This window comes from Tamandua tetradactyla, chromosome 3 (assembly GCF_023851605.1).
Source record: "Tamandua tetradactyla isolate mTamTet1 chromosome 3, mTamTet1.pri, whole genome shotgun sequence".
NCBI classification, from domain to species: Eukaryota; Metazoa; Chordata; class Mammalia; order Pilosa; family Myrmecophagidae; genus Tamandua; species Tamandua tetradactyla.
In genome coordinates, this window is record NC_135329.1 from 25,820,050 (window position 1) to 25,836,962 (window position 16,913).

A 16,913-nucleotide genomic window follows, 5' to 3' on the forward strand; every position below is an offset into this window, starting at 1 on the left:
GGTCACTATATACTAATAAAGGGAAAAATTCAACAGGAAAATGTAACAATTATAAATACATATGCATTGAACAGCAGAAACCCAAAATATATGACAGATTGGAAGAGGAAATGGACAGTTCTACATTAACAGTAAGAGATTTTAATACAACCCTCTCAATAATGGATAGAACATCTAATTAGAAGATCCATAAGAAAGTACAAGTCTTGAATGGTACTCTAAACCAACTAGACCTAACAGACATATATGGAACACTTCACCAAACAAAAACAGCATGGATATTCTTCTGAAATGCACATGGATCATTCTCTAGCATAACTGTAAGTCAGGTCACAAAGTAAGTGTTAATAAATTCAAAAATATTGAAATTATGCAATGTATATTTCCTGACCACAATGAAATGAAACTAAAAAATCAATAATAGATGGAGAAATGGAAAATTCACAAATAAATAGAAATTAAAACACCATACTCTTAAACAGTCAATGGATTAAAAGGAAATCATAAGATAAATTAGGAAATACCTTGAGGTGAATGTAAATGAAAATATGACGTATCAAAACTTATGGGATACATTGAAGGCAGTGCTGAGAGGGAAGTTTATACCTCTAAATGCTTACATTAAGAAAGAAGAAAGATTTCAAATCAGAGACCTAATCTCAATATTGAAAGAACCAGAAAAAGGAAAGCAAACTAATTCCAAAGCAAGAAGAAGGAAGGAAATAAAGTTTAGAGCAGAAATAAATGAAACAGAAAACAAAAACAATGGAATCAGCAAAACCAAGAGTTGGCTCTTTAAAAGATCAGTAAGATTAACAAACCTTCAGCTAGACTGGCAAAGAGGAAAAGAGAGAGGATACAAATACCTAAAATTGGAAATAAAGAGGGGGACATTACTATTGACCCCACTGAAATAGAAAGGACTATAAGAAAATACTATGAACAAATGCATGCCAACAAATGCTAGATGAAATGCACAAATTCCTAGAAACACACAAGCTACCTACATTGAATCAAGAAGAAATAAAAGATCTCAACAAACCAATAACTAAGAAAAGATTGAAATCAGTCTTCAAAACCTCCCTAAAAAGAAAAGCCCAGGAGCTAATCACTTTACAGGGGAATTTTATCAAACATTCCAAGAAGACAACTCCAATCCTGCTCAAACTCATCCAAAAATTTGAAGAGGAGGGAACACTACTTACCATTCTACATCACCCTCATATCAAAGCCAGATAAAGATACCACAGGAAAAGAAAATTAAAGATGAATATCCCTTATAAACATAGGTGCAAGAATCTTCAACAGAATTCTAGCAAAACATTTCCAACAGCATATTAACAATATCATACACATGATGATGGGGGATTTATCCCTAGTATGCAAGATTGCTTCAGCATAAGAAATTCAATTAATGTAACACACCACAGTAACAGAATGAAGGGGTGGGGGTGGGGGCACAGAAGATCATCTCAGTCAATGCAGAAAAGGCATTTGATAAAATCCAGTACCCTGCATGATAAAAACACTCACAACACTAGGAATAGAAGGAAACATCTTCAACATGATAAAGGGTATATACAAAATACCCACGCCTAATATCCTATGGTGAAAGACTGAAAACTTTCCCTCTAAGATCAGGAACAAGACAAGGATGTCCTCTGTCACCACTCTTATTCAACATTGTACTGGAGGTTCTTGCCAGAGTGATTAGGAAAGAAAGAGAAATAAAAAGCATTCAAATTGGAAAGGAAGAAATAAACTTTTCTTATTTGCAGCTAATTTGATCCTATATACAGAAAATCCTGAAAAATCCACAAGAAAGTCCCTAGAGCTAATAAATGAATTCAGCAAAGTGAGAGGGTTACAGGCTCAACACACAAAATGAGTAGTGTTTCTATAAACAAGCAATAAACCACTGGAAGAAGAATTCAAGAAAAGAATTCCATTCACACTAGCAACTAAAAGAATCAAATACCTAGGAATAAATCTAACCAAGGGTATAAAGGACCTGTACACAGAAAACTACAAAGTATTGTTAAAAGAAGTCAAAGAAGACTTAAACAAATGGAAGGACATTCCATGTTCATGAATTAGAAAACTACATATCTTTAAGACGTCAATCCTACCCAAATCAACGTATAGATTCAATGCAATCACAATCGAAACTCCAGCAATCTTTGCAGAAATGGAAAAGTCAATCATCAAATTTATATAGAAGGTAAGGAGCCCACAATAACTAAAGCCATCTCGAAAAAGAAGAATGAAGTCGGAGGACTTCCCAATCTAAAAACTTATTAAAAATCACAATAATCAAAACAGCATGGCAGTGGCTCAAGGGTCAACATATAGACTAATGGAATCAAATTGAGAGTTCAGAAATCAATACTTACATTTGTGATCAACTGATTTTTGACAAGGTGGCAAAGACCATTCAATTGGGAAAGAATAGTCTCTTTAACAAATGGTGTTAGGAAAATTGGATCTCCATTTGCAAAAAAAAAATAATAATAATAAGAGAACCCCTACCTCCCCATATACAACTCAAAATGGATCAAAGATATCAGTATAAGACCTAGAACTATCAAACTCCTATAATAAAATGTAAGAAAGTATCTTCAGGATTTTGTGTTACACAATGGCTTCTTCAACTTTGTACTCAAAGCCAAGCAGCAAAAGAAAAAGTAGATAAATGGGACCTCATCAAAATGGAAAATTTGTGTTCCTCAAAGGACTTTATTATGGCGGTAAAATGACAATCTATGCAACGGGAGAAAATATTTGGAAACCACATACCGATAAATGTTCAATATCCAGAATACATGAAGAAATATTTTAAATTAACAAAAAAACAAACAACCCAATTTAAAAATAGGGCAAAAGACATGAGTAGACATCTCTCCAAAGATGATTTACAAATGTCCAGAAAATACATGAAAAAGATGTTCAACATCATTAACCATCAGGGAAATGCAAATCTAAACCACAATGAGAAATACCTCACACTTATTAGAATGGCTACTATTTTTAAAAAACGGAAAGTAACAAGTGTTGGAGAGGATGTGGAGAAATAAGAACCCTCATTCATTGCTGATGGGATTGTAAAATGGTATGGCCACTGTGGAAGATAGTTCAGCAGTTCCTCAGAAAGCTAAGTATGAAAGTACCATATGACCCAGCAATCCCACTTCTAGTTATAGACCCCAGCAGGGACGCATACAGATATTTGCATACTGATATTCAAAGCAACATTATTCACCATTGCCAAAAGATGGAAGCCATTCATTTGTCCATCAATCGATGATTGAATAAACACCATGTGATATTTACATACAATGGAATATTATTCAGTCACAAAAAGAAATGAGAAGTCCTGATACACATGACAACGTGGATAAACCTGAAGAACATCATAATGAGTGACATAAGCCAGACAAAAAAGGACCAATGTTGTTTGATCACACTGAGTTGAAACAATTAGAATCAGCAACTCATAGTGTCATAATGTAGAATATAGCCTACCAGGGACAGGGCAGGGATAACAAATGGGGAGTTAAGGCTTAAAATGTCTAGAGTTTCTATGTGGAAAGATGAAAATCTTTTGGTAATGGATGGTGGTAATTGTAGGCCAACATTGTGAAGTAAATTAACAGCACTGAAATTATCACTAAATATGATCAGGAGAATAAATTTTTTTTTAAATCCATGGAACTGTACTACGTACATGGAGAACTCTAAGTTAAACTATGGACTTTAATTAATAATGCAATTATAAAAAGGTGCTATCATCAATTGTAACAAATGTTTCACACCAATGCAAGGAGTTGGTGTTAGAGTGGTGTATGGAAATCTTGCATTTTATGCATGATTGTTCTGTAAGCCTGCCTCTTCTCTAACAACAACAAAAATCATCAAGAAATGATGTATACTTCATATAAAATTATAAGGATGTGGAGTAGTTATAAATTGAAAGAATGAGATTTATCTAAGAGCAAAAAGATTAATGACCATCACTTCCAAATTAAAGTTAAAATACTAGGTACAAGAAACCTGAGCCTCACCTACAGTATCTCGGTTTAAAAAAAGTTGTAAAAACAGCTATGGTGGATTGCGTTGGGTACCCCAGTTTGGACATGTTCTTGGTGTTGGTCTGCATTCTGGTGCATGTGGACCCAGTGTAAACAGGATGACTTCAGGATGTTACTTCAGTTAAGGTGTGGCCCAACTGAATCAAGTTGGGCTTTAGTCTGGATTACTGGAGTCCTTTATAACAGAGTAAAAGTCAGATGGAGAGAGAGGCCACAGGAAGCAACCAGAAGCTGAAAGTTAACAAAAAGTGGAAAAGAGAAGAGAAGGGGGAGGGGGTTGCCGTCTGCATTTCCATATGATAGAAAAGTCAAGGACCAAGGATCACAAGCAGCCAGCCCCAGAATGTCACAGTCTTCAGGCTAAAAGCCTCACCTTTGCTGACACCTCGATTTTAGATTTGGCCTAGCCTAAAACGGTGTGCTAATAACGTCCTGCTATTTAAGCCAACCCATTGTATAGTATTTGTTTTAGCAGCTAGGAAACTAAAACAACTATTCATAATCAACATATCTTTTTTTGTTTCTTAGAAGTGTCCCATTTAAAGCTATGTGTCCTTTATCAGACCTAACCTATATATTTTAATCTGAGGACTCAACTGGGTTGGGTTTAACCACCCAAGAAAGTAATTAACACTTTTTTTAGCTGCTACATCTAATCTAAGTTAAGGTATTGACATCTTTTTTCAAATTAACTAGAATAATACATGTTTTATTTCAAATGAATTAATGCAGGAAAGCTAGGGCCTTGGAATATAGCTATCAACCTTTATATATGATAGACATATGAGCATACATATCAAGAGCTATTAAAATGCACATAATGGCTGGGCAGGCCACGGTGGCTCCGCAGGCAGAGTTCTCACCTGCCATGCCTGAGACTCGGTTAGATTCCTGGTGCCTGCCCATGAAAAAAAAAGAGGACATAATGGCCTTTGAATCTATAATCTCATTATGGGAATTACTGAAGAAACTTCAATAGAAGACAAAAATGATGATATCATTGAATGAAGATTTATAATCTTCATTTATTGTCAAGCTGTATATAATCTTCACAAGCATATTTTTGGACTTAAATTGGGACACATGATCAAATAAGAATAAGTAGACTAATGGGAATAGCTGGGGGAAACATTTGAAACAGGAACTGTTTCCAAATCTCTGGAATGGATGATTGTTGTTCATTAAAGAAATAGCCACGTGCCCCACTATCTCGTGATAGCCCCCAATGATTTTCCCATCTTGATGTTTATGGCCTTGTGTGATTTCCTCTAGTGCTGAATCAATGCAGGTTGGTCTCCATGATATGGTGGTGCTCATGGAATATGATTTTCAGATGCTACTTCATAAAAGGCATTGCAACTTTTGCCTTAGTTTCTCAGAAGTCTTGCTCTGGGGCAGGCCAGCTACCAGGCTACAAGATTACTCAAATGCCTCTGTAGACAGATCCACATGCAGAGGGGCCAGCTTCCTAGCCAAGCAGGTAAGCTACCTTAAAGTATGTCCTAAGCCCTAGTGAGCCCTTGGAAGACAGCAGACTCAGTCAGCATCTATCTGCAACCCCATAGGAGACCCCAAGCCGGAACATCACAATTGGGACCTGCCCAAATTCCTGATCTGCAGAAACAGAAATATTGAGTGATTGTTGTTGTTTTAAGCCACTTGTCTTTGGAGTGATTTGTCAGGCCATTGTATGCCTGGCTCAGATCAAAGGTTACCTGTTTGTTGTTGTGTGTACTTGTTCACTGTCTGCACATACACACACACACACATACATGTGCACACAAGTGCACACATACACAACTGAAGTCCCTGAAAATGGGGACATTTTCTGCCTCCTTCCCTGTACTAGAACAATGCCTGGCACAGGGTGAACAATCAATATTTGTGGAATGAACAGATGATTTACGTAAAAAAATGTATATAGAGAAGCAAGAATTAGAGGAAGATATACAAATAAAAAACAATTGTGTTTGAATGGAAGAAATGTGATTTTCTTCTTTTGAAATTTGTTTTTAACATTGTTGTATTATTTTTGCACACTCTCCATATGTAAACAATTGTCTATGTTGAAGAAGAATAAAATGGCTGACAAAATTGTTCTATTTTTACTTTCTGGAGCTGCTATAGATTTCTTCCTTCCCATGATGCTTTACCCTCTGGCTTTCTAACTCTCAAATAAGAATCTCCCCTGGGAATTTTCTAGGGGACCTTAAACTGAAAATGGTGTTCACTGCATAGCTTGTGTCATTCACTGCACTCCATTCTGCTGGATGTTTTCCCAAAAGGAAAAAGAAACCTGCACCAAATCAGACATCTGATTCTCTGTCGAAGAAGAAAGAAGAAGCTCTCCATTTTGTCCACGTTGATGGGAATTTCTGATACATATTAAAATTTTGCCATTCTAGGAATATTTATCAATTATTTTGCCCCCAAAATGCAAGTATTTTGTTGGGGAATGTTCTAGTTTGCTAGCTGCTGGAATGCAGTATACCAGAAACGGAATGGCTTTTAACAAGGGGAATTTAATAAGTTGCAAGTTTACAGTTCTAAGGCCGAGAAAATGTCCCCATTGCAACAAGTCTATAGTAATGTCCAATCAAAGGCATCCAGGGAAAGATACCTTGGTTCAAGAAGGCCGATGAAGTTCAGGGTTTCTCTCTCATCTGGAAAGGCACATGGTAAACACAGTCAGGGCTCCTCTCTCAGCTGGAAGGGCACATGGCAAATACAGCATCATCTGCTAGCTTTCTCTCCTGGCTTCCTATTTCATGAAGCTCCCCGGGAGGCACTTTCCTTCTTCATCTCCAAAGGTTGCTGGCTCGTGGACTCTGCATCGTGGTGCTGCAGCATTCTCTGCTCTCTCTGAGTCTCTCATCCTCCAAAATGTTTCCTCTTTTATAGGACTTCAGAAACTAATCAAGACCCACTCAGATGGGTGGAGACATGTCATCCCCTAATCCAGTTTAACCACCGTTCTTAACTAAATCTCATCAACCAGGGAGATGATCCCATCACAGTCCCAAATACACAGCATTGAATAGAGACTATTCTACCTTTAAGAAATGGGATCCATATTAAAACATGGCTTTTCTTAGGGGGCATACTTCCCTTCAAACCAGCACAGGGAATATGGAAGGAAACAGAGCCTTTTTTTTTTTCAATGTAGCCAATCTGTACTTCCCTCCCCAAACAATTTGAAATAGCTTACAATAAGAAAACGTGAAAAAAAAAAAAAAAGGAGAAATAAAAGGAGAAGGAAGACCAGAAGGTCTAGGAGAGAAAAAAATAACTGAGAATCAGTAAAATATAAATAGAACTTGAAAATTATAGAAGAATAACAGTATGTGCAACCCATAACAACCAACATCCCTGAAGTAGATGAATTTCTAATCCATCTCTCTTTATAAGAGCTGGTTTCTACTTTCCAATAGCTTAACATTAAGCAAAGGAATTAAGATAGGGGCATAGATAACCAAAGGAATTAAGAAAAGCTTGAGCATCACAAGTAATTCCAGTTTAACATATTGAGTGTATATGTGCCCCCTTGAATGGCACAAAGGCTGCATTGGAAAAGTTCTGACTGCTGTGGAAAACTCTCATGTTAGACTCCTGGAATCTCTTAGGCCATAGTCACAAAATACGTTCTGATTCTGAGTATGGATAAGACTGCAAATTCATACAGTGTGGGATACTATTAAAGGTTTGAATCCCAGCCCTGCTACCAACAGTACGACCTTGAACAAATTGCTTAATCTTAATTTCTCACCTGTAATATAGGAACATAAATGGGGATGATGACTGTAAGGTTGAATCCCAACCCTGCACAAACTACTTGTGTAATCTTGAGTAGACTTCTTAACCTCAATTCCTCATCTGTAAAATGGGAATGATAATTATACTGGCCTCTACTATAATTTTAAGTAGGGAATAAATGAGTTACTATGCATGAAGTGCTTAGAACAGTGTCTGGGACACTGCAGCTACTCTGACAGCACGAGAATCTCACTGTGGGGAAAAAACAAACAAGTTAATTGTTTACCAATTTAATTCTTAGAATACAGTTTTACACAAAACATTGTAATTCCGTTTAGATGATGAATTTTAGTGTGGAGATATATATATGTACATATATATTCACATATGTTTATATATGATTATATGTGTGTGTACATATAATCTTTCCCACAACCATTTATCCTAAGCTGCAAAAATAAAGCAGCAAAAGTTTGAATCATGACTCTACAAAAGAACATGAGATATCATCTGCTGAATCTTACATGAATAAGCAGATTGAGGACTTGGAGGTGGAAAGTGGCAGTGATCCATAACAAAACAGCTCTAGAATCCAGAATGGACATGTGGTTCTTTGTTCTCTGTTCTTTCCACATTGTCTTAATTAGATTGGGATGGATTATTGAATAGTCTTGGCTTTCTACTCACCAGAAAGGCATTATTATCTATTAATAAGTTGTATATTTAATAAATATTTATTGTGCTTCTATTATGGAACTATGCTAGATGCTTGGGATAAGATGGCAAGCAACAGGGGGTTGAGTCCCTGATTCCCATGCCTTTGAAGATCAGGCTGTAGGAGGAAGGCAGATACTTATCAAACAATCATGCAAATAGATGCCAAATACAAGTATGAAAAAATCTACGAGGTTGACCTGGCCTTATGAGTACATTTAATAGAGGAATTTAACCCCTCAGAAGAGATCAAGGGAGGCTTTTTTAAGGGGCTGACAATAGAGCCTAAATCGGAAGGTTAAGATGGAACTGATTGGGCAAGGATGAGGGAAGGAGGGAGAAGATGAGAGCTCTAGGATTGGGAATAAGCAAAGATGCTATAGCAGATGAGAGAATATATGTCCAGAATGGTGGAACACCAGAATCAAGGGCAAAGGGGCACATATAAGATGAGGCTGCAGAAGCAGGTAGAGACCATGTCTGTGTAGGTCTTAGAGATCATATTACAGATATTGTTTTTTTTATATTAAAAGAAACGGAAAGCTATGGAGGGTTTTAATTAAGTAGCATGATCAAATTTGCTTTTCATTAAAATAGCCTAGGATAAACAAAATGTGGTATATCCAAGCAACAGAATATAATTTGGCCATGAAAAAAAAGAATGAAGTATTGATACATGCCATAACATGAATGAACCATGAAAACGTTATGTTAAATGAAAGAAACCAGTTACAAAAGACCACATACTATATGATTTCACTCATATGAAAGTCCAGGATAGGGAAATCTACAGAGACAGAAAGCTTAGTAGTGGTTTCTTAGGGCTGGTGTTGGGGGCAAGGGGAAATGGGGTGATAGATAAAGGATATGGAATTTATCTTGAGGTGATGAAAATGTTATAAAATTGGCAGTGTTGTGGTTGCACATATCTATGAATAAACTAAGAAATATTGAATTATGTACTTTAAATGGTTGATTTGTATGGTAGGTGAATTATATCTCAATAAAGTTATTTTTAAAAAGGATTTCCCTACTGCAGTGTGCTGATTAAAGGAGGGTTAAGACACTGGAAGACTCATTAGGATGGAGCTAGGGTAGGCAGTAAGATCAGTAGGAATTGATGATAGATTAGACTAGATGGGTTGAAGTGAGAAATAGGAAGTATGATGCCATGCCCAGGAGTCTTTTACAGAATTGGATTACTGGGGAGGTGATGCCATTCATAGGAAAGGGAATACTGAAAAAAGACTACAGTTCTGTGGGGACCAAAAAAAAAAAAAAAGATGGGTACTAATCAAAATACCAAATTTGGGAATATTTTTTAGAAAAAAAAATTCAAACACATTTAATTTAGTTTTTTAATATTTTATTATGGCACACAGGATAGAGTATGGTACAGCGTTCTTACTTAAACCAAAATAATTCTCAGATCAACCAGCTGTTTCCATTTGGCTAAAATTACTTTGTAGACATGTTTTGCATGTGTCTGAGATTACCATGTGCATCGTTTTATGTCTAAAGAACATAAAGATGAAAAGCTTGGTTTCTGAGGTGACACCAAGTCTTTATACACGCTTATGTACTGAGAACCTTCATATTTCGAGTTCATATCATCGTGAGAGATAAAGAAATATTTTGTCTATTTGCCTAGTAACACACATTTAATTAAGAATAGATAGTGTGAAAGGCTCAGATAACTTTAAATGGGGACCACTTTGCTTCGAGTTAAATTCATGACCTTTAAAAGTGTCTAAATAACAAATGTCAAAATAAATTAGCTGACAAAGCCAATTGTTTAAGCACAGAAGCAGGACAGCAGTCAATAATTTCATCTACATTCCACATCAAATGCAAGTGTTAAGAGCTTTCAGAAATTTACAGTGGACAGGAATGAGAGATGAGTATGTATTTGATGCAGTGTCCAACCAGTTAAAGCTATCATTGAAATCTGAATATTTCTCAGTAAATACATGCAGAGCAGGGCCAATGTGACGCACAAGTATATAATCTCCCCACCCCCATAAGTAACAATTTCATTACCATGTATCTGTAATTTCTTAAAGGTTAAAAATGTGTGGCATTGAATGTTCTTTACTTGACACAACAGACTTGAACAATACACTGAATCATGAGCTCAGGATTACAAGCAACATGTTTGCAGTGGCACATAATCTTTGATATCCTTCTCTTTCCCAATTCATACATTGGTAAAAATTTCTTCTTTCTCATTATATCATTTGCTGAGGTTTCAACTTCAGCCCATCATAGACTATAGAACAATTTATTTATAGTGATGGATGTCTGCAATTCATGTTCTATGCATATTGCATTTATCATTACATACTTGTGTTAAGATTATCTGTTTAATATAAAGAATATACTGGCCACATAACTGCAGTCTTTCCTCTAAGAAAGTCATTCCCCAACTAAATAAGGTACATTTTCTGGGGCAACGTATATATATATATATATGTATGTATTTTAAAAGAACTCTAGATTCTCTCATTTACTCAAATTTATTATCAGCAAAATTTTTGAAGGGAGAGATTTCATGAATGGTCATGACCTAATTGTATCCCTTAAAATTACCAAATTAAAATTACCAAATTAAAAATGCATGGCAACTGTCAAAATTTTGACTTTATCAAAGTATTTTGGAGGTCAGTTTTCCACTTGTATATCTGGCTTGTATTGTTGCCTTCTTTAAGATATTTTAATTAAGTCAACAACCACAGTAAAAATGATACGTCATTCAGGATAACTTTATTTACTGTTTATTGCACATAACTCGAGGTCTTTAATTTCTAACCACCAAAGGTTCAAAGTACTATTTTTTCCATGAAGTTTAACATTAACATTAGTGAATTCATTTATTCATGTTTTTTTTTTATTGTAAACATCTGAATTATTCACATTGTCATAGATCCTGAACTCATAAGCATGTACCATGCACAGGCTGGCAGCAAGCCAGAAAGCCACTCTGCAAGCAAACAGATACTCTGCATAAGGAGAAAATTCATAGCACGACATTGAAAGTCCAGCCTAAGTCATCTCAGAATTATACATATATTGACTTCTTAATTCATTTAGTATCTGGAACTCAACTGACTGGTTGGCCATGGGGTTGACCTGATTTCGGGAGAATTATTCCTGAATTAGTTAAGGACAAGGGGGTTCAATCCTTCTTCTTTGTTGCTTGCTCCTCACCCGCACCTTCATCCTTCTTCTCTTCCTCTTCAGCTTCCTTGGTTTCTTCTCCTTCTTCACCCTCACCTCCCTCCTCCTCCTCTTCCTTTGCTTCTTCAGATTCTTCCTTGGCGGCTATAGAATAAAAAGAAAATTAAAAAAAAAAAAATCAAATCCAGGGCAAGTCCAGTCAAGCTATTTCTGCAAGGTTTTGTGTGAAAACACAAATATCAGGATGGAACTTACCTTCAACCTCAGCTCTGAGAAAGCACATAAGATGATAAGACGAACACTCCCTACCATGAATAATTTACCCCTGAACACACATATTTTAATGGGATGAAATTACTTCTAATTATTGGACACTTTATTCCTCTCCAAGACCTAAACTCAGTTGTCTTTCATTAAGAGTCTGGTATTCACTCTCACTCCTTAGGACAGCAAACTGCTGCATTAAATCAGTATATAAAAAATGAAATTTAATCAGAATTAAAAGGCAACAGGAGGATGATATCTTAAAACGTTATTTTAAAAAAACTGCCAAGCTACATAAAGATGAGTATCTCTGGGACAGCCAATTTGACAAATTACCACCCTTATAAATTAAGGGTTTACTAAATGTTTGTTGCATAAATAGATAAATGTATTATATAAGGTTCTAAAATCACAGATGAATAAAAAACTCCCTTGGATTAAGCAATGATTTATTTGTCTTATCCACCTCCTACTATCTACACACAGTTTGTAGTGGAAATTCTAGGGGCTTTTTTACAAAAATCATACCTTCTTCCTCTTCAGCTCCCTCCTCTTCCTCAGCCTCTTCCTTCTCCTTCTCCTCCTCTTCAGCTTCTCCTTCAGAGGCAGGTTCTTCCTTGGCCTCCTCAGCTTTAGCTGCCTCTATGGTTTCCTCCACCTCAATCTGTTCTTCCTGGACGTGGCTGGCGTAATAAGATGGGAAAGAGCGGGTGGACATCAAGTACGAGCTGGTCTGTAGACCACCGTAGGCAGATCGGCCAAAGACCTGGGAACTCTGGGAGTAGCCACTGGTTAAGCTTCCCACGCTGGTGAAACTGAGCCGGGTCTCCTCGCCTTCCAAGAGTTTCCTGGGGAGGCAGGTGGAAAATGGGATTACAAATCACAAGTACAAGGAATTCTTTTAATGACTTGCAGCCCACCCTGCATTGCTTGGCCCTAATGCCACCCTTACAGGCAAATGCAAGCTGGAACAGCTTTGGGAGTTATCAAAACTTAATGAGTAGGGATTTTATGACTGAGACCAGAAAAACAAAAACACCTTATAATAATACTATTAGATTTAAAATGGAATAGAAAGCTAAGAATGGGATTTATTATTACAAGGTTAAACTCTCTTACTTGTTATATAAAGACCATCTTCTTGAAAGAGGCCACAAAACTAATACTCAATTACTACAAAGATAACTGACTATTCTTGAAGGTTTCTGATTCAACATCACTTTAAATGGATCTGTTTCTTTCTAAGATTTAGTGGCTGCTGCCTGTGCCCCCCTGTTTTTTACCTGTAAGCTGCAATCTCAATATCCAAAGCCATTTTCACATTGAGGAGGTCTTGGTATTCTTTCAGGTATCGTGCCATTTCACTCTTCGTGGTTCTCAATTCATTTTCCAATTTATTGATTGTGTCCTGTCGGAAAAGAAATAAAAAATCCAAGCATAAATCCCTATTGCTATTATTTTACTGTAGTATTGGTGCAAAGGCCTGCTTTCAATTAACATAGAAGAACACTCCTTAAAAAACTGTCTTTTTAAAATTTTTAAACCTTTTCAAACGTCAGGAAGCATGAGATGAAAACAAACAAAATTAATCAAAGAAAAGATCATTTTTGTTTCTTTACTTAATATACACTATCATCATAAAACGTCTTCAAGGAAACTGAATCAATAGACAAACTTTGTTTCTCACTCGCTGATTAACTCATGTTTATTCAAGTCACACACAAGAAAAGCAACCCATTTTCTTTACGGGAGAAAGGAAGTATCTAGATAAAAAAATCTTATTTTTTCTAAAATATTTTCTATTTAGTATGTTATTTTCTTTATTCCCCAGAAGTAGGAGTTCCTTAAAAAATAAGAGATGATTTATCGTGAACCTTAATTAAAATTAAGTCATTTTAATTGTATTCCTGTCTAGCTACTAAGGGAAAGGATTGGCTGGTCATAATGCTTGTTGGTCAGTTATCTTTCCGAAGTAATAGAGCTATTGGGTGTATTTATTAATCAGATCTTCCAATATGGAACGCAAAGCAACTCCTGGTTAAAGCAGACAGTTGTGAGCAGAGGTCACAGCAGGCAGCAGGCAACGCCCAAGCCCCTTCTCATCTCTCATCCCCACCCAGTCACCTTGCAGGGCTGAACAGCTTTGATGCTAAATAGATTCAACCGCATCAAGCAACTCTTCCCAGACTGCAGTCACATCCCACCCCCCCTCCTAATGCCCCACCCTCCCACACAATCTCTAAGGAGTTAAATCCTACCCCCTAACAACCATATGCAGAGAGAGGCCTTGTCCCTGGACTTCACTTTCAATGCGCGCGGGTCAGCCCTCCTTCCATTCCGCAACCCACACCCTTCCTCCCCCACCCCCACCCCCCTTGTTTCAGATGGGGCTGTACCTGCATAGCACTAATATCGGCGTTTTGCTTGTCCTCCAGCTCCTGCAGCTGCTTCTCTAGGGCTTCGTTCATGCCCCGGCAAGCTTCGATCTCCAGGGTCTTGGCCTTGAGCAGGCGGCGGCTCTCGGACACCTCGTCCTTGGCGGCGCGAACGGCGTCGGTGTTCTTAGCAGCGCTCTCGGTCAGCACCGTGAAGCGGCTCTTAAACCACTCTTCGGCATTCTGCATGTTCTTGGCAGCCAGCTTCTCGTACTGCGCGCGGATGTCCTTGAGCGCGGCGGAGAGGTCGGGCTTGGTGGACACGTCCATCTCCACGGAGATCTGCGCGTACTGGATCTGCGCCTGCAGTTCGGCGATCTCCTCTTCGTGCACTTTCTTCAGGAAAGCGATCTCGTCCATCAGGCTGTCGATGCGCTTTTCGAGCTCAGCACGGGCGAGAGCCGCCTCGTCCGCGCCTTTGCGCGCCTCCATCAGCCGGCCCTCGGCGTCCTCGCGGCTCAAAACCTCCTCTTCGTAGCGCGCCTGCAGGTTGCGCAGAGTCTCCTCCAGCCCTTCACGCTCGCCCTGGAGTGCCTGCTTCTCGTTGGTAGCGTCTTCCGCCGCCAGGCGCAGGTCGCGGATCTCCTGCTCGTACAGCGCCCGGAAGCGGGATGGCTCGGAGTGCTTCTGGCGCAGCACCAGCAGCTCGGCTTCCAGGACCTTGTTTTGCTGTTCCAGCTCGTGCACGCGCTCGATGAAGCTGGCAAAGCGGTCGTTGAGGTCCTGTAGCTGGGCTTTCTCCTGGGTACGGATAGACTTGAGGTCGTTGCTGATGGCTGCTACCTGGCTCAAGTCGAGGTTCTCAAGGCTGGGCATCAAGGAGCCAGAGCTGGAGGAGTAGCTGCGGCGCACCGACAGTGAGGAGGAGACCGGCGCCGAGTAGCTGGAGTAAGCGGAGCGCGCGGTGCTGTAGCCGCTGCGCACGCTGGAGATGTGCACCCGGGGTGTCTCCACGTAGCGCCGCTTGTAAGAAGTCGAATAGTACGGCTCGTAGCTGAAGGAACTCATGGTGGCGGTCGGTGGCTCTCTGGCTGGCGGCGGAGATGGGGGCCTAGAGAGGAGGAAAGACGGGGGAGAGAGGGAGAGGGGAGGATGAATGGCTGTGTGCGGCGAGGCGCCGTCCTGCCACCCCTATTTATACCCGGAGAGAATTCTGACGCAGCCTGCTATCGATCAGAGCGCGCTAGGCCAGTGGGGGCAGCGCGCTGCTGCAGCCAAGGGGAGGACTCTGCGCAAAAGGAAAGGCGGGGGCGAGCGGCAGGCGGCTGGGGAGCTGCGGCTATCTCGTCCTTTCCACTTTTATTTGAGGCCCTCTCTTTTCTCCAAGACCCCACACTGTCTCACTCATTTCCTTTCTCTCCTCCCCCATCTTAACCCACTCCTTGACCACCCATCACTCGGATACTTAAGTAATATCCCCAATACTTCGTTCTCACTCCCTCCTGACACCTTAGTTTTCCGAATCCCGGTACCTCGGAGACACCCACCGCCCCTCCTCCACCAGGGACCTCCTTAGTCGTCTCCTTTGTTGTTCATGGTGACTATTCAGTACCGCTAGGGCCTGAGAGCTCGAGTGTAGCCTAAGGTTGTATGTATGCGGCATTTATACAGGAAAGTTTTAAGTTTCTTTGTAGCTTCTTCTGGTACTTTCTTTAATTCAGCTCCTTTTCTCCTGATTAATTTTCTTTTTCTTTAATGAGCTGCCCCTCCACACCAGATGGATAAATCCCACCCCCAACTCCCATACGTGAAACTGCGGCACTGCAGGTGTTCATTTAAAAATTTTTAAACCCTACAGTAATTAATAAGCCTGATCTCATTTTTATCACTTCATTCTTGGGTTTTGAAACTTCTAATGTAGTTAACGTGTTGAAATGTGTAAGGTGGATGAGAGCCGGGAATGAGGTTTAAACTAATCTGGGAAAAGACCGACTTGCAAAAGCAGCCGTACGCTCTGCAGCGGGAACTTCAGGATTTATCTGCCTTTATCTTCTTCACCAAGCTACGCTCGTGCTTGACACCGCCAAATCCATCACATTAAAGCCCTATTCCCTCATTTGGCGCGCTGTGTAGCACCCAACCTGAGGATTTAGGCAAGTCGTGCAGGTGGCTGATTTTCCCAGGGAAGCTGCTGTGGCCGTCCGAGCGCAGGGTGGGGTCTGCCAGGAGAACTCAGCCCGGAGACATCTCGAACAGAAAAGCAAAATAGCCAGTTGGTCCCGTCCCCGACCCCACCCCCTTCACTATAAGAAATATATAACAGGAAAGACTCCATGGAATCCTTTAGGAAGCTCCCGGATATCTGAAACAGGGTGTGCACGCTGTAATGCACCTGAAACAGGGTGTGCACGCTGTAATGCACCAGATACAGCCCTGTGGCTTACAGAGCATTTTCACCCTCATTATGTTAGGGAGTCCCTTCAGTTTAAGGGCGGGATTGCAGAAATTTTCATAAAATCATAAGATTATCTAAACAAGAAAA

General features: G+C 39.4%; 1 protein-coding gene across 1 annotated transcript in view; it reads right to left on the minus strand.

Moving 5' to 3' along the window:
- Positions 1-9,929: 9,929 nt before the first annotated feature.
- The window catches only part of NEFL (neurofilament light chain), a 55,868-nt gene continuing 48,884 nt past the window's right edge, over positions 9,930-16,913 (minus strand). Inside the window, exons 2-5 of the mRNA XM_077151849.1 lie at positions 14,393-15,482; positions 13,280-13,404; positions 12,525-12,844; positions 9,930-11,876 (exon numbers count right to left, since the gene is read on the minus strand). Coding sequence (XP_077007964.1) covers positions 11,731-11,876; positions 12,525-12,844; positions 13,280-13,404; positions 14,393-15,439 — 1,638 coding nt within the window. The 5' untranslated portion in view covers positions 15,440-15,482 and the 3' untranslated portion in view covers positions 9,930-11,730. The remainder of the gene's footprint in view (positions 11,877-12,524; positions 12,845-13,279; positions 13,405-14,392; positions 15,483-16,913) is intronic.